General features: G+C 41.3%; 2 protein-coding genes across 4 annotated transcripts in view; both read right to left on the bottom strand.

The window, feature by feature from the left end:
• Positions 1-27914, bottom strand: part of LOC144930130 (uncharacterized) — a 184093-nt gene that overhangs the window by 48098 nt on the left and 108081 nt on the right. The window lies entirely within an intron of this gene.
• Positions 6491-9148, bottom strand: LOC140905233 (uncharacterized). Its single transcript, XM_073328140.1, has 3 exons — positions 9104-9148; positions 7809-8584; positions 6491-7117 (listed from the first exon to the last, which is right to left on the bottom strand). The coding sequence occupies exons 2-3, from the start codon at positions 8194-8196 to the stop codon at positions 6741-6743; spliced, it is 765 nt and encodes a 254-aa protein (XP_073184241.1). The 5' UTR covers positions 8197-8584; positions 9104-9148; the 3' UTR covers positions 6491-6740.

Genomic DNA, 27914 nt, shown 5'->3' with positions numbered 1-27914 from the left:
TACTGTGACAGTTTGAGGCCCTGTTCTTAGGCTAAGGCCTTTGGCTAAGCAGCAGAGGCAGCCATAAGCTAGGAAGCGAACAGTCACATCCTCACATTCCAAACTAGTCACATTGAAATAAGGTGCTATTGGGCTGTTACGCACTATCAGGACAGGATTGTATTCATATCACCTCCAGAGAATGGGAAGTGCCTAGAAAATGTAAAAGGAAACTTAGTTTGATAGCATCCTGTCTGGCAAGAACTCACTTATCAATAGCTGGGATGTGAAATCCTCACTTCTGTATTGTCTTGTCATTATAGTTCCCACTTTGCTATTGTTTGTCTGTATAATCTCTGTCTGGTTCTGTGATTGTTCCTGTCTGCTGTATAATTAATTTTGCTGGGTGTAAACTAATTAAGGTGGTGGGATATAATTGGTTACATAATCATGTTACAATATGTTAGGATTGGTTAGTTAAATTTCAGGAAAATGATTGGTTAAGGTATAGCTAAGCAGAACTCAAGTTTTACTATTTAATCTGTAGTCAATGAGGAAGTGAGTGGGTGTGGGTGGGAGGGGATGGGTGTGTGGGTGGGGGAGATGGGAACAGGGAATGGGGGTGCGAAAATTGGAATCATGTTTGGCTAAGGGCAGGAATGGGAACAGGGACACAGGTGTAAGGCTCTGTGGTGTCAGAGCTGGGAAGGAGGATACTGAGGAAGGAAACTGGAATCATGCTTGCTGGAAGTTCACCCCAATAAACATCGAATTGTTTGCACCTTTGGACTTCGGGTATTGTTGCTCTCTGTTCATGCGAGAAGGCCCAGGGAAGTAAGTGGGTGAAGGAATAAGCCCCCTAACATCAACTCATATTTAAATTAGTATAAATATGTAGTAATTACTTTTATAACTACTAATATTACCTCAGCATCACCAGTACAGATAGAGGATTATGTTCTCACCAATGTAGAAACATTCACGTACTTGGGCAGCACCATCAGCCGGGATGGTGGAAAAAGCCAGGACATCCAGAACAAAATCAATAAAGCCAGGAACACTTTCAGGAGCTTAAATACTGTCTGTAAATCATCAAAATACAACACCAAAACCAAACTCAAGATTTATCAGAGCTGCCTACTTTCAACACTACTTTATAGTGCAGAATGCTGGGGAATGAGAAAGTATGACATGTCCAAACTGTTTTCATTACATACAACCTGCCACAGAAAAATCCTCCGTATCTTTTGGCCCAGAACAATCTCAAACCAAGATCTGTTGACACATTGGAGCCAAGAGGATCTGAGCTCCATCATTGCCAGGAGGCGTTGGAGATGGATCTGTCATGTGCTTCGGATGGAAACTGATTTCATCACCAGAGTAGCAATAAGATGGACACCTTAAGGCAAGCGAAAACGAGGCTGCCTGAAAACAACATGGTGAAGAGCTGTGGAAACTGAGCTGAAAAAATCTGGGACACAGCTGGGGAACCAATGAAAGTCTTGCCAGAAACAGACAGGAGTGGAGGAGCTTCATCACTGTCCTAAACACCAGAGGCGTAATAGGAACATGATGGTGATGACTTTTATAGGGACATGACTGAGCAGATGTTGGACCACTGTGGGTGGGTGGGTGGGTGTTCCCCAAAGTAGTTTTTGTTCTGTTTTCCCTCCATCATTTTGTGTCCCATTTTCAACCCCCAAGTTAAATTGAATCAAAACTAAGTGGATTAGATCCTCCACTCTGCTATTATGGGCTTATGTAAAATTCTATAGAAAACACTGACACAAAGCCCTACACTTACGAAAAGTGAAGTGGGATTTTTGTAGGTCCATACAGAACAGACAAGACTCCAGTTTTAATGATCCCATCCAAAAATATCCTTGCACAGTAAAATAAATGGAACCAATGTATCTCTTAAAGATACTGAATCAACCACACAGGATAGGAATCTCTGATCCCAAGAAAGCAAGGTATTTTACACCTGCCTACACCATCTCTCAGACTTCGGTCATGATGGCCATTCTAATCAATTTACATGAACTTTCTTTTCAAGAGTGTTGCCATCGTGTTCTTTTGCCAGGAGGAAAATCTGCAATGTCAAAACATTTTCTTTTAATACTGAGAGCTGCCAAATGTCTAGTGAACTGAAAGTAGTGTATGTGGAAGCAATAACTGCTGAATCATCACTGGCTCATGCTCAGATCTGGCCTTTCTGTCCTTTATTTACCTGAAAATCTCAGATTACAAGGGGAATTCTGTTCGCTTCCAATGCGGCTTGAATTAAATGGATCTGAAAGCCAGAGGTCTTTTTTTTTTTTTGGAAAACAAAAGTAAATATGAAGTGGTAATTAGGTCCTACTGATAAATGTTATGGTAGGAAAACCTTAAGCTAAGTACATGCTTTCTTTACATAAGAGATTGAAGGCAGGTTCAAGTCAACAGAGTAATTATAAATAGCTTGTTCTAAAAAAAACAGAATTTAATTGTTCACCACAGGTAAATTTATTTCAGTAACACCTAAAATAATGGCCTAATTACTGCTATCCCCCCCTTTGGTGTACCTTTTTTGATACTGAAATGGAATTCTCTCAGACAGTCAGAGAATACAGCAATGCTGTACAGGTATTTAATGTACAACGATCCAGTTTTTCCTCACATTATGCATTTCTCTGCACTCTGACTGTGGAGCTCTGATTTGCATAGTCAACTGATAATGAAAATCTTTGTGTTATATTTGGTGGATAGTCATTATTAAAGCATGGATTCTCAATCGAGGGTGGGAGGGGGAGGAGAAGTAGCTTATAATGGCCAAACAAGTGTTAAGGAGTCATGATCTTATTCCTCCCTCTCCATATTGCTCAATGGAAGGAAGGTCATGACTTCATGGGAAATGAATCCTGGTGTGGAAAAGGTTGAGATTCACTGTAGTAGACAATAAGGGATTTAGGTATGGACTATATGATTATTTTTCAATATGTACATCTCTTTACACTGATGGGCTAGTGTAAATCTGGTTACAATGTTCTATTGTGTTTGGGGAGGAACAGTTCCTGTTCAGCATGGAGCCACAGCTTCTTGGTACAGTGGCATGCCAGCAAAGGGCCGGGATAGGAACTGCATATCCACTGCTGTCCTTTCCCTACTTCTTCCTACGTCACTTACTAAAGTGTTATAACAAGGTATACAGTTATCAGTAAAAGAGGTAAGGATGTATTTTAAAATATGAAATTTAGGGTGACTCTTTTTCTTTAATGAATGTGTACATTAAATAATTAAGGTGGCTGTCTTTACATCTTCCTGATGTACAATATGGGCTACTGAGTTATCAAGCTGCTTTTCATTTACATTGTTAGATTCCTATGTTTTGATTTTTATAATCTCTGGCAATTATCAGTATGTTCCAAGCAGAGCAGCCAACTACTTCAGAAGGAAAATAACAAATACTTCTTTGTGGGGGAGAGCATATTTCTTCAGAGGCATAGTTTAGTCTAGTGGTGTATGTTTCAAATTGTTAGACATTGTTTTATTACAATGTGTGCTCTGTCCCTCTGGGCATGTCTACACTAGCAGAGTTACAGCGCCAGGAGTTAAGGTTCCATTCAGAGAGAGCTGAAGGGAAACCATTGTGTGTTCACACTGTCATCTGCCTGCGCAATAGCAGTGGTATTCGGAGCGGTATACTCTGAGCAGCTATCCCACAGAGCACCTCTTTCTCTTCTGTCGCTAAGAGTTGTGGGAAGGCAGAGTGGGTCGTGGGGCATCCAGGGTCCTGCCCCAGTGCCCTTTGATGCATTGCTTCGCATCCCAGCAATAGGAACATAAGAACTTAAGAATGGCCATACTGGGTCAAACCAAAGGTCCATTCAGCCCAGTATCCTGTCTACTGACAGTGGCCAATGCCAGGTGCTCCAGAACAGGTAATAGTCAAGTGACCTCTCTCCTGCCATCCATCTCCACCCTCTGACAAACAGAGACTAGGGACACCATTCCTTACCCATCCTGGCTAATAGCCATTAATGAACTTAACCTCCATGAATTTATCCAGTTCTCTTTTATAGTCCTAGCCTTCACAACCTCCTCAGGCAAGGAGTTCCACAGACTGACTGTGCGCTGAGTGAAGAAGAACTTCCTTTTATTTGTGTTAAACCTGCTGGTGGCCCCTAGTTCTTATATTATGAGAACAAATAAATAACTTTTCCTTATTCACTTTCTCCATTCCACTCATGATTTTCCCTGTGCTTCATCCACATTTGGTGCCATCTTTCAATGGTTTGTGTATTGCGCACCCTGCCTCTTCGGGCTGCAGGAATGGATCCTGAACTGATGACCAATATGCTGCTCCCTCTGATCAACAGGTCATGAGCAGCAGTGGAGTTATTCCTTAAACTACAAAGGCAAGAAGACACAACATGAGCTATGACACGAGATTGCTTGTGGCATTCAGTGAGGTGCTGACCACAGTAGGTTGCCGCTTTTGGCTCGGGAAACAAGCACTGAGTGGTGGGATCACATTGTCATGCACGTCTGGGTAGACAAACAGTGGCTGAAGAACTTTCAGATGAGGAAAGCCATATTCATGGGACTGCGTGATGAGCTCGCCCCAGCCCTGCGGCACAAGGACACAAGAATGAGAGCTGACCAGTTGGAGAAGTGGGTGGTGATTGCACTGTGGAAGCTGGCTACTCCAGACTGCTACCAATCAATCGCTAACCAGTTCGAAGTGGGAAAGTCGACAGTTGGACTCGTGTTGATAGAAGTGTGCAGGGCCATTAATCGCATCCTGCTCTGAAAGACCGTGACTCTGGGCAACGTGTGTGACATTGTGGATGGCTTTGCAGAAATGGGCTTCCCTAACTGCAGAGGGGTGACAGATGGCACATGTCATAAATATAAAGGGAAGGGTAAACCCCTTTAAAATCCCTCCTGGCCAGAGGAAAAATCCTCTCACCTGTAAAGGGTTAAGAAGCTAAAGGTAACCTTGCTGGCATCTGACCAAAATGACCAATAAGGAGACAAGATACTTTCAAAAGCTGGGAGGAGGGAGAGAAACAAAGGGTCTGAGTCTGTCTCTATGCTGCTTTTGCCGGGGATAGAACAGGAATGGAGTCTTAGAACTTTTAGTAAGTAATCTAGCTAGGTATGCGTTAGATTATGATTTCTTTAAATGGCTGAGAAAAGAACTGTGCTGAATAGAATGACTATTTCTGTCTGTGTGTCTTTTTTGTAACTTAAGGTTTTGCCTAGAGGGATTCTCTATGTTTTGAATCTAATTACCCTGTAAGGTATCTACCATCCTGATTTTACAGAGTGATTCCTTTACTTCTATTTCTATTCAAAGTCTTCTTGTAAGAAAACTGAATGCTCTTTCATTGTTCTCAGATCCAAGGGTTTGGGTCTGTGGTCACCTATGCAAATTTGTGAGGATTTTTACCAAACCTTTCCCAGGAAGTGGGGTGCAAGGGATGGGAGGATTTTGGGGGGAAAGACGTGTCCAAACTATGTTTCCCAGTAAACCCAGTTAGAGTTTGGTGGTGACAGTGGATATTCCAAGGACAAAGGATAAAATTAATTTGTACCTTGGGGAAGTTTTAACCTAAGCTGATAAAAGTAAGCTTAGGAGGTTTTCATGCAGGTCCCCACATCTGTACCCTAGAGTTCAGAGTGGGGGAGGAACCTTGACAGCACACATATTCCAATTCTGGAACCAGACCACCTAGTCACTGAGTACATTAATCACAAGGGGTATTTCTCAGTGGTTCTCCAGGTGCTTGTGGATCACCGTGGGCGTTTCACAGACATTAACACAGGCTAGTCCGGAAAGGTGCATGATGCATGCAACTTTTGGAACACTGACATGTTCAGGAAGCTGCAAGCAGGGACTTTCTTTCCGGACCAGAAGATCACAGTAGGGGAAGTCGAAATGCCCATTGTGATTCTCGGAGACCCCGCCTATCCCTTAATGCCGTGGCTTATGAAGCCATACACGGGGCAACTTCACAGCAGCAAGGAGCAGTTCAATAACAGGCTGAGCAAGTGCAGAATGAGTACTGAGTGTGCTTTGGCCATTTAAAAGCCTGCTGTGCTGCCTCTGTGGGAAGCTGGACCTGGCATATGACAATATTCCTATGTTTATAGCCGCATGCTGTACACTCTATACCATTTGTGAAGGGAAGGGTGAAAGCTTCACTCAAGCCTGAACCACTGAGGATCAGTGCCTGGAGGCTGAGTTTGAACAGCCAGAGATGAGGGCTATTATAGGGGCACAGTGCAGGACCATAAGGGTGAGGATGCTTTGAGGCAGCAATCTGAAGCTGAAAGCCACTAATATTTATCCATATGCTCAGGAGTGCAGTGCTTGTAATGCTAAAAGTTGGTTGGTGCACATGATGCAATATGTGGATTTAACATAATTGTATATTGCTTTGCAGGGTTCTTTTTGCTTTCAATTAATAGAATAAAGATTGCTTTCAAATCAACACAATTTTTTTATTAAAAGACAACAACCAGAGGAGAGTCAAAAAAACCCCAAACCATCAGAAGTGAGGGGGATGGGGGAAGGGAAGGTCCCAAGAGGAGGAGTCTCGGGACAGCTAAAGATTTGTGTATGTCCAGGGATCGTATCCAACCTTCTCCTTGGACTACAATGCAGCGGGTAGTGTACTTTAGCAGGGCCAAACTGAAGAGGGATGGGTGTTGAATATAGTGGGTAGTGGGAGTCCACAGTGATGGAGGGAGGAGTGGAATGCTGCGGGTAGAGACTAGAGTGAGGAGGTTGATAAGAGTGTGTTGGCAGTGTCTGTGGGGCGCAATCGAAAGATTTTTGCGACAGCGGCTGCAAGGGAGGGTGGGCGTGTAAGCTGCTCAGTTTGAAGAGCTAGTATCACCTGGAGCGTGTCTGCTTGGCGCTCCATAACCTTTAAGAGCCACTCCATGGCTTCATTCTGGTATGCTGTGTTCTCTTTTTGGTCCTTCTTCTCACTGTCCTGCCACTCCTTCAATTCCTGTTTCTCGGCGGTGGAGTGCATCATAACATCATGCAGAAAGTCCTCCTTAGTTCTTCTTGGCCACTTTCCAATTTTGTGCAGCCATTCAGCTGCCGATAACAAAGAGGGAAGCTGGGCTCGCAAGGTAATCTCTGTGAAGTGTAAACACAACATTTTACAGAATCAGTATTGTTTGCAACAGAGAGAACACTGATTCAATTATTTAAAACAGCCAGTATTCACAAACCTGTCACTAACTGGCTGACCCCAGGCAAGCACACATGAGCCACAAGAGCCCCCAAAATGATGAGTAGCTGCAGGGGCAGGGGAAATCACTCTTTCTGGACCTTGCTATACAATGGGCATGTGGCTCTTGGGGAGAGCCATCACTGTAGGGGAGGCCTGATAATCATTGCTGTCCCCACACTTTCCACAGGATGTGATCATTATGGAAGATATCTCGCTGCTGAGGGTGAGCAGGGAATCAAGGGAGGGTCTTCTCCAAGACTGCAGCTTCCACCCTGGTTCCTATGCAGCTCGCCTGTGTGCAGCAATGGTCATCCTCCCCCCCAACCTGTGATGGCACAGTGGCTCAGGAAAGCTACCATTAATGGGGCAAGAAACAAAGTAGCTTGGCTGAAGAACCTGCAGCAGCAGATTGCCCAGTATCTCCACAAGAGTTTCCTGGAGATCTCTGAAAGAGATTCCAGTGAAATGAGGGAGTCAATCAACAGACTGTTGCGCCGCTCAGACTAGGCATGTGGTGGGAGACAAACCTGCTTTCTGCAACCCTCCTGCCCGCAACAACTTTCTTCAGCGATTCCCAAAATCAGATTTACTTACCAGGGGCCTTCTCTCCTATTTCCGCTTCGCCGAGCTCCGACAGCTGTGACTGGCTAGCCTCCTCTGGGGTAGAAAAGAGCTCCTGGCTGCATACATCTCTGACCTCCGAGTCATTCCCTGCCTCTTGTTCCCCCATCCCCTCCACATCCTCGTCCAAGATTTCCTCCTCCTGGCTTGGTCCACTCTCGACTGGCATGCAAGCCACCAAAGTATCCACAGTAGTCTTTGCAGTGGAGGTGGGGTCACTGCTGAGTATCGCATCCAGCTCTTTGTAGAACTGGCAGCTCATGGGCGCAGCAGCGGAGCTGCAGTTTGCCTCCCGCGCCTTGTGGTAGGCATTCCACAACTCCTTCACTTTGACCCCTGCACTGCAGTGTGTCCCGGTCATGGTTGCTTTCTGTCATGCATAGTGAAATCTGTCCGTAGGTATTATAATTCCTACTGCTTGAGCGCAGCTGGAACTGGACAGCATCCTCTCCCTGAATGATGATGAGGTCCAGCAGCTCAGCATTGCTCCAAGCTGGGGATCGCCTCGTGCGTTGAGCATGCATGACCACCTGGAAAGATGCGCTGAGACCACTGCATGCATCACCCAGCAAACAGGAAGGGGACTTTCAAAATTCCAAAGGAATTTACAGGGTGGGGATGATAGTTGATCACCGGAGGGCAGGGCAGTAGAGTTCAAACCGATGACCAGAGAGGTGAGAACAGCCACTGTGAGACACCTTGTCAAGGTTCCTTCCCCACTCTGAACTCTAGGGTACAGATGTGAGGACCTGCATGAAAAACCCTCTAAGCTTATTTTTACCAGCTTAGGTTAAAACTTCCCCAAGGTACAAACTATTTTACCTTTTGCCCTTGGACTTTATTGCTGCCACCACCAAGCGTCTAACAGATATATAACTGGGAAAGAGGCCGCTTGGAAACGTCTTTCCCCCCAAAATCCTCCCAAAACCTACACCCCCTTTCCTGGGGAAGGCTTGATAAAAATCCTCACCAATTTGCATAGTTGAACACAGACCCAAACCCTTGGATCTTTTAAGAACAATGAAAAAGCAATCAGGTTCTTCAAAGAAGAATTTTAATTGAAGAAAAAAAAAGAATCACCTCTGTAAAATTAGGATGGTAAATACCTTACAGGGTCATCAGATTCAAAACATAGAGAATCCCTCTAGTCAAAACTTTAAGTTACAAAAAGACACAAAAACAGGAATCTACATTCCAGTCAACACAGCTTATTTTATCAGCCATTTAAACAAAACAGAATCTAACACATACCTAGCTAGATTACTTACTAAGGTCTAAGACTCCATTCCTGTTCTGTTCCCGGCAAAAGCATCATACAGAGAGAGAGCGAGAACCTTTGTCCCCCCCTCCCCCCACCCCCGCAGCTTTGAAAGTATCTTGTCTCCTCATTGGTCATTTTGGTCAGGTGCCAGCGAGGTTATCCTAGCTTCTTAACCCTTTACAGGTGAAAGGGTTTTTCCTCTGGCCAGGAGGGATTTTAAAGGTGTTTACCCTTCCCTTTATATCTATGACACACCTCCTGGAGGTCACGCAGAAAGCTCTATGTCTCTCATTGAGGTGGTTTTTTTAAAGCGCTACAGCTGCACAGTTTCTGCACCCTAAGTGGCTTGGCAGTGTGTATACTTCAGGAGTTACAGAACAGAAAGCTGCGTTACTGCACAGAAACTTGCCAGTGTAGACAGGGCCTCTGTCTCACGTGTGTGTCCGTGTGTGTGTTGGTGTAAAACAAAAGCATTTTCAATATTTTTTCCCCTTTGCAAAGCAAGAGCTGCCTATTTATAAAACATGAGCCATGGAGCTTAAATGCCTCATAGAAAATCATCACCTTGAGGAGAGCAAACTGTCCAACTATTACTTTGGCAAAATTAAATGCCGTGACTAATGCTGGCAATTATCCTCCTTTATTAATAACTATAAAGGGCCTATTTGTTTCCATGTTGGTGCTTACTAAATTGATCTCAGTTATAGTGAATGTCGAAGTGTGGATTTATTAGTGTCTCTTTCAATACTGGAGCATAAGAGACTAGCAACAGCAGGGCTAGTTCTGCCCAGAGAAAAGTTAAATGGAGTCTTTACACAAGTGTAAATTTATGATAGTAAATTGACATGAAGAAGGGGTTGCGGTTAGGACTATTCGGAGTGTGGTCACAGTGATAAAAGGGTCACAGGCAAAACATCACTGGTACAAGGTCATCTCTTTAATGCCTGATTCAAATGAAACTACTTGAAGATTAAACTGAAGGACACCACACAAGAAACATCACAATGTAGCTGTTTAATGTTTTATAAGCTGAGAGTTGCATACATTGAATAAGAGCCATGTAAAAGGGACAGATCAACATTGACAGTGCAGATGCAGTCAAGCCTTTTATTTAGCTCTAACATTAGATGCTGTCAAGCAAATCTGCTCCTTTCATTTAAAATGCAAATTTCAATGGAAGGCACCATATTAATACTAAATTAATGAAGAAGATGTTAGAAAGTTTACTTTTTTTTTTTTTTTTTTTTTTTGCTGTTTGTACAAGTACTTGTGTGATCTGCTAGAGCTAAGTACCAGGACAGTCACCTTTCCTTTGAGAAGATTTAATTACCATAATTATCATTCATTTAGCATTGATTAACATGCCTCAAAAGGAATGTTTCAAGGTAACATGCTAAAGGTCCAGGCTGTATATGCAAATTAAACAGATGTGATTAGGAGTCTTGTGAAGTTTGCAGCTTATCACAATAATTAGATGCCTTCTTGAAAGGCAAACTAAACCAACAATAGATTTCAGTCTGAACTGATAGAACAAGTTGTAAGTCTTCCTCCAATAAAAACTTGCACTATTAGCTCAAAGCATCAGAGAGTTAGCATGTAAGTCCCACTGCAACCATAGACTTTATTTTTACCACAATCATCCATATATTCCTATATCAGGCTGTCCATTTTTATTTGTAGTACAGTGGTGCCCAAAGCCCCTAGCTGAGATCCAGGCCCCATTGTACTAGGCACTGCTGAAACCCATAAAGATAGACAATCCCTCCCCCAAAGAAATAGATGAACAGTATTATCATCTCTATTTTACAGATGAGGAAATGAGGCACAGAGAGATTCAGAGACTTGACGAAGATCACACACACACACACAGAGTTTATGATATAATAAGCAATTGAACCTAGGTCTCCCAAGCCCCAGCCCCACAAGACCATCCTTCCACTCAAGTCCAATAAGAACGGTATTGTATTCAAAACAACTTTTATGCTACAAAACAGAAATATTTCCAATACAAACAGGCTGGCATATCCATGCATGATGCACAGAATCTGCCTTCTCATTCTCACATGCAAATATTTTCCACAGAGGCAAAAAAGAGAAGGAACTCATAACAATCAAAACATATCTGTTGTAATCAGTATGCTACAGTAGGCTACCTAATCACTTGGCAGTTGGGGCCATATTTTCAAAGATGTAGATGGGACACCTAGTGAAATTTTCAAAATAGCCTAGGCACCTAACTCCCATTGATGGACATTTTTATATTGATATCAATGGGAATTAGGTACCTAAGCACTATTGAAAATCCCACAAGGTGCCCATCTGCATCTTTAAGTGCCTACATACATTTGATAATTTGGCTCCTGGGTCCTGCTCCCATTCAAGTTATTAACAAAAGTCCCATTGACAGTAATGGTGCAGGATCAGAGTCTTGCCAAAATGCATCTTGAAATAGTATCAGTTTTTATGTATTAGTAGGAACTCAAGCCACCGTGGTCCTGATTTGCATAGGAACTGAGCACCAACAACTCCATCTGAAGTCAACAGGAGCACCAGATGCTCAGAAGCTCTGAATATTGTAATGGTTATATTGTACCGGCAGAAATAATTGTGCACCAAACACAGCCAAAACTCAAGTGAATCTCTTCCATCTTTGGAATTGTTAGGTCAATAGACAACTCAATGTCATTGGGAATGGGGTATCACTTGCCCACTGCTGGAATACTATCTAAGTTGGGGTGACACTAGACTTCACTCTGTACTTCAAGGCACACATGGAGAAGACAAAAGGCAAAGTAAGCGTCCAGAACACAACACTGAGGAAGCTTGCAAATTCAAAATAGGTAACTAACCTAGCAACACTAAGAGCTGCCACACTTGAACTTTGCTATTCAACAGCCAAATATGCATGTCTGGTGTGGGAAAGATCGTTTTGCTCAAAGAAGCTGGACCTTGTGCTGACTGACTGCTGCTGCTACATAACAAAATGTCTAAAACCAACAAACATGAACAACCTTCACATGTTTGCTGGAATTGCTCCACCAGATACTAGGAGACCATCCAAGGAGACCAGTCATAAGCAAAATGGAATGGTTATAACAGGTCAAAGATACCATACATCCACACCAAGCTGTTAGTCAACTGCAGATGAACCTTTTAAAAATTACTCACGTATACATGACTGGAAATGCGATGCACACAGCTTAAACTACTCAACAAGGATGTCAAAATGCACGTAGATGTCTGAATGCCTTCCTGCAGGCATGGAGAAGGATTGGTATACTTGGAGATATTTAAATTGCCTCTACACAAGACTTGGCATGGGAAAAGTCAATATGCAGAAGTGTGACTTTTTCAATGACCCAGACACATATGACTGTGGTGAAACAGAAATCCTGGTCTGCTGGCTCCTGGAGGAACTGTATACTGTGTAAGATTTCCCCACTACTACAGATGAGGCCATATCATGTGCCCAACACTGGAAAAACCTATGATTGTGGTGGAAGGGCACCAGAAGAAGAACAACATCTGAAAATCAACTCCCAGATGGATTTCATTATTGAGGAGTGTTAGAAGAATGTAGCTGGTGTTAAATGAGTAACAAAAGAGTTTGTGAATGAGTTATGAGTGAGTGAAAGTACATCTCTCTTCTGTTCCAAAGAGAAACAGAGAGAGTTCTGAGCTCTAAAAAACTAATCACAGTTAGGGTGAAATCATGGCCCCACTGAAGTCAACAGGAGTTTTGCCATTTGTAGATTCTAAGGCCAGAAGGGACCATTGTGATCATCTAGTCTGACCTTCTGCATAATGCAGGCCATAGAACCTCCCCACAATAATTCCTAGAGCATATCTTTTGCGCAAAAATCTTAATTTAAATGTCATTGATGGAGAATCCACCATGACTCTTGGTTAATTGTTCCAATGGTTAATTATCCTCATTGTTAAAAATTTACACCTTATTCCAAATTTGAATTTGTCTGGCTTCAACTTCCAGCAATTGGCTTGTGCTTTGCCTTTCTCTGCTAGATTGTAGAGCCCACTATTAAATATTGGTTACCCATGTAGGTACTTATAGACTATAATACCTTTAATCTTCTCTTTGATAAACTAAATAGATGAATCTCCTTGAGTCTGTCACAATAAGGCATGTTTTCTAATCTTTTAATCATTCGCATGGCTCTTCTCTGAACCATCTCCAATTTGTCAACATGTTTCTTGAACTGTGGGTACCAGACCAGGACTCAGTATTCAAGCAGCAGTCATACTAGTGTAACATGAAATTTTGCTTTTAGCTGCTCTGAAAAACCTTGCAGCGCCTTGGATGGAGATTGCAGAGAAAAACTGGAAAAGGGGTTTAAACATCGTAAAATTGCACCTCTCCCAATTGGCATAATAATGGTGGTGACAGTATCATAATGCTTTGGCTTGCATAAAACAGTGGTTAGTTTTAGGATTAAGACTTTAGATAAAAAGGACTTAATGATAGTTTAGAGTCAGAAATCCAAAATGGCAGTCACAAGGATTCTCTATGAAGGACAAAGAGTTAGATAGAGTTCAATTGGGAATGACTCAGCATGTCTCCCAAGACCTCAAGGGGGGATCAGAGGGAGGATCTATGGTAATGATGACCTCAAGGGGAAGATTTATTCAGGAAGGGGAGGATCTAGACAGGATGAGAGTCTATGCTAATAACTGGAAGCTGATTGGCTGAGCCAGTCTAACTGAGTGGGGAAGACCTATGCTAATGAGCTGGACTTGAAAGAGCAATCAGTATATAAGGCTGACAACCGGCAGGCTTAAGTGTGTGTGGATGTGTTTGATATCTGAGCTGCAGAAGATAAAGCGGAAGAAAAGCGGAAGATTCTGCAAGCAGCTGTCTGAAGAAAGGGCACCAGAAGCTTCTGAAGTAGCTGCAAGAAGCTTCCACAGGCAGCAGCTTTTGGACACAGTGACAACGGAAGCCTCTGAGACAATGGACCAAGGTAGCTACCACAGCAGCCCCAGCAGCAGCACCTGAGGCAGCAACAGCGGTGAGCCCAACAATATCAGGACCAGCCTCTTTTTAGACCGAACAGAAGGACCAAAAAGATGGACTAGAGGGATTGCAGGAGTGTAAGTTTCAATTTCTGTCTAATTTTAAGGACTGAATGGGTTTTCCTGTCAATGAAGCTGGACACCTGTGTTTGTCTGAGACCCACCGCACGCCTCCTGTGGCTGTTTGGCCCTTGCTCACGGGATGATAGTGTTAAGTAGGCTGTTTTTCTTTTATTGTAATGATCTTTTCTATGTATGTACAAAAGCTTGCTTTATTGCATTGTAACAAGCGTAGTACTGCTTTATAATATCAAGTTAACATTGTGACAGCCATATGATCTGTGTTCGTTTTACTAAATTGCTTTAATGTATGATCTCTAAGTGTAATGTAATTGTGCCTTACTACATATGATATACTGCAATGCTTTCTTGCTTTATTAAATGTATTGTCACTGCTTATTTCCTTTAAATAAATAATAATTTGTTTTCAAAGAAATTACTGCTTGAATGTCAGTCCTTTGAGTGGAGGGCTGTACCTGTGTCCTTCCAAGGGTTAGAAGGATTAGCTTGCTCTGGGGAGCCCTCTGCGGTTGGAGATAAACCCCTGGTAATACCCTGGCAATTTCTCCAGGGTGGGCCACCACCTTTCTCCCCATTTGGGCAGAGTAAATGGAGGATCAATTTATGGTTACAGGTAAGCCAATATTGGAGTGCCATAGGTCCAAATTGCGGGGTAATACCAGTGCCAATACAGAGGTAAAATAATACTCCTACTTGAGAATCCCCTTGTTATGCATACCAGTATTGCATTAGCTCTTTTGGCCACAGTATCACACTGGAAGCTCATGTTCAACTAATTATCTGCCATGAACCCCAAATCTTTTTTCAGTCACTACTTCCCAGGATAGAGTTCACCAAAGTGTAAATATGGCCTACATTCTATCTTGACTTTAGTAAAGCTTTTGATACTGTCTCACATGACCTTCTCATAAACTCGGGAAATGCAACCTAGATGGAGCTCCTAAGGTAGGTGCATAACTGGTTGGAAAATCATTCCCAGAGAGTGGTTATCAGCGGTTCATGGTCATGCTGGAAGGGTATAATGCTTGGGGTCCCGCAGGGATCAGTTCTGGATCTGATTCTGTTCAATATATTCATCAATGATTTAGATAATGGGATAGAGAGTACACTTATCAAGTTTGCAGATGATACCAAGCTGGGAGGGTTGCAAGTGCTTTGGGGGATAGGATTATAATTCAAAATGATCTGTACAAGCTGGAGACATGGTCTGAAGTAAATATTATAAAATTCAATAAGGACAAATGCAAACTACTCCAAGGAGGAAGGAACAATCAGTTGCACACATACAAAATGGGAAATGACTGCCTAGGAAGGAGTACTGCAGAAAGGGATCTGGGGGTCATAGTGGACCAAAACCTAAATATGAGTCAACATCTCATTGCAACACCATTGCAAAAAAGCAAACATCATTCTGGAATATATATACCTGAGTGTTGTAAAGCAAGACACGAGAAGTAATTCTTCCACTCTACTCCGCACTGATTAGGCCTCAACTGGAGTATTGTGACCAGTTCTAGGCGCCACATTTCAGGAAAGATGTGGACAAATTGGAGAAAGTCCAGAGAAGAGCAACAAAAATTATTAAAGGTTTAGAAAACATGACCTATGAGGGAAGATTGAAAAAAATTGGTTTGTTTAGTCTGAAAGAGAGAAGACTGAGAGGGGACATGCTGACAGTTTTCAAGTACATAAAATGTTGTTACAAGGAAGAGAGAGAAGAATTGTTCTTCTTAGCTTCTGAGGATTAGGACAAGAAGCAATGGGCTTAAATTACAGCAAGGGAGGTTTAGGCTGGGCATTAGGAAACTTCCTAACTGTCAGAGTGACTAAGCACAGGAATAAATTGCCTAGGGAGATTATGGAATGTCCATCATTTGAGATTTTTAAGAGTAGGTTAGACAAACACCTGTGAGGGATGATCTAAATAATACTTAATCCTGCCGTGAGTACAGGGTACTGCACTAGATGACCTCTCGAGGTCCCTTCCAGTTCTATGATTCTTTGTTCCTAAGTGTATATATTTACATTTAGCCATATTAAAATGTATACTGTTTGCTTGTGGCCAGTTTACCAAACGATCCAGACCACGCTGTATCAGTGACCATTTCTCTTAGTTATTTACCACTCCCCACAATTTTTGTGTCACCTGCAAACTTTATCAGTTTTAGATTGTATGGTTTCTTCTAGATTATTGATAAAATGTTAAATAGTGTAGGGCCAAGAACCAGTCCTTGTGGGGCCACACTGGAATCAAACCACTTTAATGATTCCACATTTACAGTTACAGGTATAGACCTATCAGTTAGCCAGTGTTTAATTTATTTAATGTGTGCCATGTTCATTTTATATCATTCTAGTTTTTTAATCACAATGTCATGTGATACTAAGTCAAACACCTTACAGAAGTCTAAGTATATTATATCAACACCATTACCTTTATCAACCAAACTTGTAAGCTCATAAAGATATCAAGTTAGTTTGACAGGATCTATTTTCTAAAAAAAAATATTTGTATTAATTACATTACTGTCCTTTAGATCTTTATTAATCAAGTGTCTATCAGTCACTCCATTATCTTACCCAGGAGCAATGTCTGACAATCAGGCTGACAAGTCTCTGATTACCCAGGTCATCTTGTTCATCCTTTTTAAAAAATTGGCACAACATTAGCTTTCTTCCAGTCATTGTGAACTTCCCTTGTGCTACATTATTGAAAATCAACATTAACTGTCTAGCAAGCTCCTCAGACAGCTCTCTTTAAACTCCTAGATGAAAGTTATCTGGACCTGGTAATTAACAAAAAATCTACTTTTAGTAGCTACTGTGTAATGGAAAGAGTGTTAGCATTGACTTATGATGAAACTATAGAATCTGTTTATTCCCCAAATACAGAACAGAATTATTTGTAACACACTACTGCCTTTTCTGCATTATTATTGATAATTCTATCATTTGCAACTAGAAATGGACCTAGACCATTGTGAAGTTTCTCTTTGTTCCTGATATATTTAAAAAGGTCATTCTTATTGTCCTTAATTCTTCTTGCCCTAGCTTTCTCCTTGTGTCCCTTGGGTTCCTTATGTATTAATTATATTACGATTTTATTATGTACAGCTCCCTTTATTTCCCCTCTACACTGGGTTGGTTTTTTAACCAGAACAGCCCTCATCCTCAACTGTGGGATTTTGGCTTTTTTAACATCTACTCAGTTATTCTTAAATAAGCCACAGTTATCACTCACATTTTTCTGATTATGTTTTCCTCCCAGCTGATTTGGCTCTTAATTGTTTTTGGCTTTGTAAAATTAGCTCTGTAGATAGATAGATAGATAGATATTACTGGTGTGGACTTTATTCCACTTGCACATTATAAATGTGATCAAGTCACAATCAATTGTACCTAAGCTACCACTATTTTTTACTTCTGTGATTAATTTCTGTTTATTTGTTAGACCAAGGTCTAATATTAAACTCCCTCATGTTGGCTGAAACTGTGACTTGAGTCTATATGATTTTATAAAAATATGCTAATGAGTGTGAATATAATGTACCTGGAATGTGCTTCATGCAAAAGGTCTCTTGTAAGGTATCATTACAAAGCTTATAATCTACTGAGTGTGGTCATCCTATTTGTATGAATGCATCACTCTTGTATCTGAAAATAGAAATATGAAATATAACTCTGAGGGTCTATTGTAGTTATGCAAAGTGTGAGCCATTAATAGTGGTTTGGAATCTTAATGGCTCCCACTAACCAAGACAATTACCTGTAGATGGTTCTGTTTTACTTGTAAGTCTTCCTATATACCTGTGGGCTGGCAAGTGGGTAATGAAGTCTTATAGTGACATGTGATCATGTCACCTGAACTGGAATCCATCTTTAACCTGGTGCTTTTCCATTGAGAAGGACAGGTGGGAACCCAGAGGGACAAAGGATTCCTGCCTTATGCAAAAGATATATAAGTGGGTGGAACTGAACAAAGGGCGTGGTCATAATAAGAAATCCCCTAGTTACCACCTGAGCTGGAACAAAGGCTGTACCAGGGGAAAGGATTGTGCCCAGACTAGGAAGGCATCCAGTCTGTGAAAGAAACTTATTGAAACATCTCTGAAGGTGAGATTTTATCTATATTCAGCTTTATTACTGTACTAGACTTAGACTTGTGTGTTTTATTTTATTTTGCTTGGTATTTCAGTTTGTTCTGTCTGCTATTACCTGGAACCACTTAAATCCTACTTTCTGTATTTAATAAAATCACTTTTTACTTATCAATTAACCCAGAGTATGTATTATTTGGGGTTTGAACCTCATTGGGAGCTGAGCATCTGAGTGTTAAAGACAGGAACATGTGTTAAGTTGCTTTCAGTTCAGTCTGCAGCTTTGGGGCACGTGGTTCAGACCCTGGGTCTCTGTTGGAGCAGACTGGCATGTCTGGCTCAGCAAAACAGGGTGCTGGAGTCCCAAGCTAGCAGGGAAAGCAGGGGCAGAAGTAGTCTTGGCACATCAGCTGGCAGCTCCAAGGGGTTTCTGTGATCCAACCCATCACAGCAACACTTTAGGTTTTGCAATTGTCATCTGTTAAGTTTAGAAACTCCAAGGATGTTTTAATACTGGCAGCATGAGACCTCTACCATGTGCTACTCAAATTGAAGTCCCCCATGATCACACAGCATTTTTTCCCTACACATTGTAGAAAGGTGCATCAGGAAACAGTCATCCTGTTCCCCAGTGTTATTTGGTAGTCTGTAGCCGACACCGGTTAGTACCCCATCTTGTGCTTTATCTGCTAGGACATTGATCCATAAGCATTTATGATCATTTTCTTCCAGGTTGTCAGTGACATGGAAACAGGTAATGCCATTTTTGACTATCTTGCCACTACCCCTCTCCTTTTTTCCACTTGATCCTTCCTAAATAGGTTATAATAATCGATTTTAACATTCCAATTGTGTGAATCATCCCACCAGGCTTAAGTTATGGACACTAGATTGAATTTATACTCATAAATGAGCAATTCCCATTCCTAATTGATTTCAGTGGAATCAGGATCCCAACCCCAGTTTTTAAATAGTTGAGTCTCTTTAGCTTTTTTTATAAGTAGTAGAACTGGGATATATTAATAAAAGTAGAATAATTTTCACTGTACATTGGTTTCTGTCTGTTCTAGATAGAAATTAGAGTGATGAAGTCAAGACAAATTTATGGTAGAAAAATAAACCAAAAATGGCCATATTTCTAGTAGACACAGACTTTGAAGTGTTTTGAATGTATTTTTAATATTTACAAAATCTCAACAATCAACATGAATTGACATTCTGATGCTGCAAAAATCTGAAATAAGTTACTTATGTGCATTGTGGGATCAGAGTTTGCGCAAGCAACTTAGGCTAGTTACAACTGTAAACAAACTGAAAAATATAAATTGATGTTTGCCACTACTATCAGTGATACAAATAATGAGCACTTCAATTACCTGTTATTATTAATCCACAGGTTGGAGCAATGGAGTTGTTATCATGATGAACACACATTACCATCATCTTGAAAACTATTCAGATAATAGAAAGATCGACTTTAATTGAATCAGTGAACACATGGAAAAAATACAAACTGTTTCATAACATTGAGTTATTTGACCGCTTTGTTCCCAGATGGTGTTCAGACGCCGGGGTTCTATATCCTTTCCAAGATGTAAAATCAAAACAACAAACATCTAGGAAAATGTTGTTTTTACCTATAGAAAACTGGTGTCAGGAGTTTTAAATGAATAAAAATCTATTTTTCAAGCCACTAACCCTTCCTCTCACTGTCCTACATTCTGAAATCACAAAAATATTACAGATTTTTCAGAGAAAGCTATTACACAGTATTTTTTCAGTTTCTCCCAGTTTATGAGACTTAATGCTTGGCATCCTATCTTGAACACTGGTTATTGAAAATAAAGAGGAAAACATCCCATGAAAGTTATTCATTAGCTCATACATGAGGAAACTGGGGACTGAATGGCTCAGAGGACTCAGCAGAAAACAAAGCAGATTATCTCTAGTTCACTGGTTTGAGTTTTTTCCAGACCAAGAATATCATCGCTGCCTATGGATGGTTCAGTGACTAATATAAAACTGAGTCAGATGTTAGTCACCTTTATAACTGGAAGTGGACTATTACCCAGGGGGGAAAAATACAGTAGATATTGATTGAAACACTTATGGTAATTTTGTCAGTGACCAAAGGTTAAAGTTGACATAGAGAAATATATCAATTTGGGGAAACTTGCACCATCAATGCCCTCCCGTACCTATTTTGTGAGGGGAAAATAACGTTTTCAGTGCATAAAACTGGCACCTTTCATTACATTTGGTTTGCTTCTATGCACCAGGAATAGAATTAGCAGCAAACTGGATGTTAGAGAAGGAGCAGAAATACTGTGCGGGGAAAAAATTCACATTCAAAAACTTTTGTTTGTGATACTACAATGAAGCGGCTGTTTTGCATACAAGGGATATCCATCCCTTGGTCCTCATTTATAGTCCCTGAGTTTCTAAACCCTGGCCCTCAAGGAGAGAATCCATATAGGTTTATGAATTAAAAATATATTCCCTGAGCCACATTCAGAAGTGTCTGAATCTGCATTCTTATTAGAGGGGATGCAGACAGTGGCACCACCCTCCCCAATTGTCTCCCACTGCTCCCTTTGTAGTCCAGGAACTGCTCTCATATGAGTTTGGAATGTTCTGAGCAGCTGGTCTCCCTTCTCTGCTGCAGCTACTAAGCAACTCCCCCACAGGTTGCCTATTATACTGCAAGGGAAGGACAGTGCTGGCTGCCCCATGGCCTGCTTCCCTAGCAGTCAATGGAAGCTTCATGGACAGCAGGATATGAGCTATACAGACTCTTTCTGACCCCAGAGAGCATGCTTAGCCCATGGAGTTATCCTGAGACACCAAGATAGAGTGGAAAAGAAAGGAAGCTGAGAACCAACAACCTGTTACATCTCCCTGATTCTCTGCCCCAGTATGTATTACAGCAGCCTAGGTGCTGCTTTAACTTGTGCCAGAGGGCTGTGGTCTCCAAGAGACATTGTACCAGCTTTGACAGCCAGAGAATGGTGTACACCTGCCATTTCCTTCCCCTGTCCTCAACATGCCCCTTCACAGCCCAGGATGCAGGGAGGTATGTGTATGAGATAAAATACAGTTATTCTGTACCCTTTGTGGTTTTCCACAATACTAGGAGAATTCACTGCAAAACTTGCGAGTGGTTTCTAATTCCTTTGTGTTTGCTGGGTGGTACAAATGGAATGGACATGGACAGAGAATCTGCCAGAGTCATGTCTTTTGGGCACCTTGAAATAATATGTATGGCCTTCAGGCTGACATTTTTTTTTTTTGTATGTACTACTGCACTGATGGATGGAGTCAAATCCATCAGAAGCTTTGTATCACTAACAAAGCCAGTTGTACACTGATGGATGGAATCAAATCTGTCAGAGGCTTTATACCTCTAACAACAAACAAAGATGCTCCTTTAATAAATGGAAAGATCATGTACGGGTGGACGAGAAGGAGCTGGATTTTATTCCCACTCAAGGTCCATTGTCAAGTTCCTTGATGACCCCAGACTTCTTACCAATCTTACTTTTTGAGCTTAATAAATTACAAACACAGCACAAGGAATTAGGGCATTAGCAAGTTACAGAGCAAAAACACAGGGAAATGTATAAGTGGAATGTCAGGCTGCCCTTCATGAAGGAAATGTGCCAGTGAAGTCTGTTGCAGATGACATAGATAACTCATGCCATTGCTTTCCTACAGCTAGCATGAATTTATTCAGATTTTGAAGGGTGAAGTTTTCAGTGCACTGTAGTATCTAACACTCCAAAATTATAAGTTATTATAATTTATCAATTGCCCAGGCATCAGTGCCTTTTAGAAGAGGGGGAATGGAGGTATAGAGAATAAACCCATGGTCTAATGGCTAGATATCTTCAATTGTCAGATGCAACTCAGACTTGCTGCAGCCTCCTGCATGAGCATACTGCTGGTGCTCCTAAAGAGCCTTCCCCTTTTTTACGGGTCTGTGGATATGTTAATGAATTAAAAACCATACTAAATTATTATCAAACATTAATATTATTTGATGTGCCAGATGTAGGAACAATATTGGGAACTTGATGGAATCTAATATTATCATTCAAATGTGTATAAAAGGGAAGTAAAACCATAAGAGGTATAGCTTTGGGAAAAATATTGAAAAACTTTAATGACAGGGTTTACTTCTTGGGCAATCCAGTTAGTAAAGAAAGAGTTGTATTCACATTGATTTCTTTTAGTTTCAGTGATAAAGTGAAGAAGTAAGGCTAACATTTGCAATCAAGCACTCGTATGCTATCAAGTTAGTGAAATACACCTGTGCAGAACGAGGCAGGAAATAAAAGAAACCAAACCCAAACAGTGTGTTTATAAGGACACTTGACCATAAAGAGGAACAATCAGAAATGTAATAATTGTTTGGTTAATAATCCACAGACTCATCTCAGCCACACATACCACTGTCCCACTGTTGTTACTGAAACAAAGAGAACAGAAATGGAAGATTCATACAGCTGTTCTGGCCCACTAGAGAATAGTTCTTGAAATCATAGAACATTAAGGTTGGAAGAGACCTCAGGAGGTCATTTAGTCCAACCCCCTGCTCAAAGCAGGACCAATCACAACTAAATCATCCCAGCCAGGGCTTTGTCAAGCCGGGACTTAAAAACCTCTAAGGATGGAGATTTCACCACTTCCCTAGGTAACCCATTCCAGTGCTTCACGACCCTCCTAGTGAAATAGTGTTTCCTAATATCCAACCTAGACTTCCCCCACTGCAATTTGAGACCATTGCTCCTTGTTCTGTCATCTGCCACCACTGAGAACAGCCTAGCTCCACCCCTTTGGAACCCCACTTCAGGTAGTTGAAGGCTGTTATCAAATCCCTCCTCACTCTTCTCTTCTGCAGACTAAACAAGCCCAGTTCCCTCAGTCCTCATAAGTGATGTGCCCCAGCCCCTTGATCATTTTCGTTGCCCTCCGCTGGATTCTCTCCAATTTGTCCACATCCTTTCTGGACACAATACTCCAATGCAAGACTTTGCATTATATAATGGACTGTTAAAAACAAGTTTAAAGAGCATAAAAGAATGTGGAGTGACTTTGTATGAACTATATGGACTTTAACCTGCACATTTCAGCAACTAGCAGAGTGTTAATGAAGAATCTGTAATTTCAGCAAGTATATCTGCAAAATTACACCATAGAGGGGGCCCGTGGAAAGTGATTTCAGAAGGTAAGTTGCTAACTGGAGCAAACCAGCCAGTGTTTAATGTATGTCCCAAGATAGTTGCAAAAGCAGCTATGGCCTAACTTTACACAAGTTGGTGTGACAAGATATGTTGCATAAAGAGACTGGAAAATTCCAGTCCTTGTTGCAAGAACTCAAAAGCTGATGTCTCATTCCCTGATTGGATGGTGAAAGAGGTCACCTCTCTTTCTGGCCGGTCATTTTGAATCTTCGGAAGAAGCAGGGGTCATCTTCTGATTCATCCAAGCCAGCACCTCCAAGAAAAGGAAAAAAAAGTTGGACAATCCAGTAGAAATAGGATAAAACACCCTGTCCTCTTCAGCACATTGCTTCCTGAAAGCTGAAGACACCTGGAAGGAAGAAGACTTAGATCCTGAGCTGACCACCTGGGAATCCTCTTGGTGACATCAAGTACCTATCTCAGACAAGCACTTTTAACTGTCTCTTTCTATTTTCCAGAAATCCAGGTGACTGAGTAGTGAACAGGGGAAAAGACTATAGCTGTGTACACCATGTCAACTCCTGCTCTGAACAATAACTGAGCTGAAAGCTGACAACTGAACAAAGATCTGGTGATAAATAACACACACATTTTCTCTTGAGTGATGACCCAAATATGTCAGTTGACCACTTCCTGAAACAGAATACCTAATTAGTAAGGAAGTTTACGTGCTTCTGTATGTTTTTTTTTTAAAGATAGTCACAGATTTACAATGTGTGTCTTTGTTTTGTAACAGGTTCCAATCTAGATTGCTGTAAGGTAGGTTTAAAACTGAATAAATTACTGTAGTTCACTAAGATTATAAAACACTGTACATGTGCCTACCATAGTTAGTGGTTTCATACTGCCTTTCAAGCTTTAGGTGTATACAGACAACTTAATACAAAGCGTACATGCTTTTTGAACTGCACTGAGTCTGTACACACTGTCATAAATAGAAAAGGAGTACTTGTGGCACCTTAGAGACTAACAATTTTATTTGAGCATAAGCTTTCGTGAGCTACAGCATCCGATGAAGTGAGCTGTAGCTCACGAAAGCTTATGCGCAAATAAATTTGTTAGTCTCTAAGGCGCCACAGGTACTCCTTTTCTTTTTGCGAATACAGACTGCTACTCTGAAACCTAGTGTTAGGATATAGATATTCAGGCCTGTCTGTAAAGGCCTGTACTTTAAGAATTTAGGTGTATTCTTATCACTTGGCTAGTTAGAGGTATAAAAGAAAGAATCAAAATCACTGTCTGCCAGTGTAAGGTCCTTCTCTTATTGTGACAGTCTGAGGCCCTGTTCTTAGGCTAAGGCAGCTGGGAGCACTATGCTGGGTACATGGAATCTGGGGGACGAGTGGGTAACCAAACAATTAGTAAGCCAAAATGTGAAATTTCAACAACAAATTAATGAATTAATGGCACAGCAACTATCAGCAGTTGCCACAGGGTGGAGGACAGCAGTAGAGGTAAACTTGCAGTTAACTCATTGGGCAGGGGACCTGGTGACATGGGTAGAGGATGGCTTCAGAAGACTAACTTGGGGAGAAGTGTGCGTAGGCATTCAAAATGCTCAGTTAATAATGTTAATGGATATTATGAGAGATGCTTGGTCAGAACAATGGCCTTCAGTATTAAATCGGGAGGCTAGCCCATATCTATCCACAATTGCAAAAACATACCCATCTACCTGGAAAATAACATCTCCGACCTGTGGGGACAGTTCTTGTGTAATTGTTACTATGATACCATGGGAAGAAAATGCAAATAAGGTGGTTCCCTTGAACCCTATGGGAGTAAGTAGGGAAGGGGGAGCACGTTGGGAGCCACTAGGGAATAGGTGGGGGGGGTGGAATGGGGTAAATTGGACTGTCATCACATTAAACAGTTGTATATCCAGAGGAGGAATATGGATGTGCCCCTCTCCTAAGACTATGGAGGAGCAGGATCAATGGCCTATTGCAAAGGGGGGGCATTTAGGGGTAATGTATATGGGGTACGGTGTATTCTGTTGGGAATGTATGCAATCCTGCAATATAACTAGGAGGCAAAATCCTTCCAGTGTATGACAAAATTATGAACTTCTATACACTGCCACCTGGACTATGGTGCACCAATGGATCAGTGGACTTAATCGTTGTAAACAATCGAACCAGCACCTACTACCCCATACTGTACCAAGTAGTTGAATTGGTTTGGACAATACCAAATTTCACTGTGGATATTCAATGGACACACAATATGGACAAAAGTACACAAAGATTACAAAAGCAACTTGTTGCAAGTGCCAACAGTTGGACACACTTACAATACACACTACAGGATGGTGCTGACAAAAATTTAACCTTATCAAAGGAGGAGAAGCAGTGTTTTTGGTGGTGGCCAGGATGTTGGACCATACTGCAGTGGTCAGGACTCTCGGTGTTGCTGTGGATTATCATAGCAGCTGGTGTATTGTTAACTATATGTGTGTTACATTGCATATGGAAACGATCTAGGGGGGCACAACCCCCTAGAGAACAGCCACTAATTATAACCTATAAGTAATGTAGTGAGCCCCCCCACAAGTGCATTAGACAACCCGGACCCAACCTTCTCGGGCCCACTATAATGGGAAGTCGGGAACACTAATTGGAATAGGTGTAGTATGCCCGTACGAGAGAAGGTGCAGGGCATGGTACTACACTAGGGGCAGTGGGACAGATGGAGCATCGACACCTTCCACCTTGATGCCTGGCCCTATCAAGAAATGTGTCGCCATATGTCCTATGCTTTTCCAGGGATACCTGGGCAGGAGGATCCCAAAAGAAAAAAAAAAGGGGGGGTGGAGTGTTTGGATATAGATATTCAGGCCTGTCTGTAAAGGCCTGTACTTTAAGAATTTAGGTGTATTCTTATCACTTGGCTAGTTAGAGGTATAAAAGAAAGAATCAAAATCACTGTCTGCCAGTGTAAGGTCCTTCTCTTACTGTGACAGTCTGAGGCCCTGTTCTTAGGCTAAGGCCTTTGGCTAAGCGACAGAGGCAGCCATAAGCTGGGAAGCGACCGGTCACAACCTCACATTCCAAACTGGTCACATTGAAAGAAGGTGCTATTGGGCTGTTAGGAATACAGTCCTGTCCTGATAGTGCCTATCACCTCCAGAGAAAAGGAAGTGCCTAGAAGATGTAAAAGGAAATTGAGGTTGATAGTTTTCTGTCTGGTAAGAACTCACTTATCAATAGACACAGCTGGGAAACTCTTATGTCTTTATAGATGTAGTTGTGAAATCCTCACTTCTGTATTGTTTTGTCATTATAGTTCCCACTTTGCTATTGTTTATTGGCATAGTCTCTGTCTGGTTCTGTGATTGTTTCTGTCTGCTGTATAATTAATTTTGCTGGGTATAATCTAATTATTGTGGTGGGATATAATTGGTTAGCTAATCATGTTACAATATGTTAGGATTGGTTAGTTAAATTTCAGTAGAATGATTGGTTAAGGTATAGCTAAGAATATTACTATATAAATTAGGGGCAAACAGGAAGTAAGTTGGGATTCGAAAATAAGGAAAAAGGAACTTGTATTTAAGCTTGCTGGAAGTTCACCCCAATAAACATCAAATTGTTTGCACCTTTGGACTTCGGGTATTGTTGCTCTCTGTTCATGCGAGAAGGACCAGGGAAGTGGGAGAGTGAAGGAATAAGCTCTCTAACATCTGTCATAAATGCAGAAGTTTATGTTAGATTGTTAGGAGTGCCAGTCAGATCTTGAGGCTAATATCATTCATTAGGAAAAAAGGTAACAAGGGTTGATTATGACTACTATCAGTCCATTGGGGAAAAAATCTTGGTGAATTGGCATGTAACTAATTGACCAAATTGTCCTGTAATCTAGTTTTGGTTAGCAACACCACAGTTGATAGCCAGTTAGCACAAGTGAAGCCCTATTGTGAGAAATGTAATAAAAAATCTATACAAAGTCATGTTCCCAGATAGTTACTGAATATAAATGGTATTTTCTATTGTGGTTTTGTGATTTAATTCTGAAAATCTGAATGGCTATATTGACCAATGTTCTGGTTTATGTTAGCCAAATCATAGTCCAATACTATTGTTGCCCTCTTATATTCTACACTTTTAGTTGTTGTTGTTAAGAATATTTAATAAAACTCTATACATTCAATTATTGAGTCATTTTCTTTAGTTAAGCAATCAACATTAATATAACCCTAAGAAAGATGGTACAGGTAATCAGTTAAGTAGTTGCCGAACTATGGTTTGTCCTGTACATTATCTTACCTACAACACTATCCTTCCTGATGGATAGGAGTGTCTCTGCCTTAAAAAAAATGTTCAGAATCCCCCCATCTCCCCTTATCATTTAGCTCGCTGTGTTGAAC

The sequence above is a fragment of the Lepidochelys kempii genome, chromosome 1, assembly GCF_965140285.1.
Source record: "Lepidochelys kempii isolate rLepKem1 chromosome 1, rLepKem1.hap1, whole genome shotgun sequence".
Lineage (NCBI taxonomy): Eukaryota > Metazoa > Chordata > Testudines > Cheloniidae > Lepidochelys > Lepidochelys kempii.
This window is presented reverse-complemented; position numbering and strand designations above follow the sequence as displayed.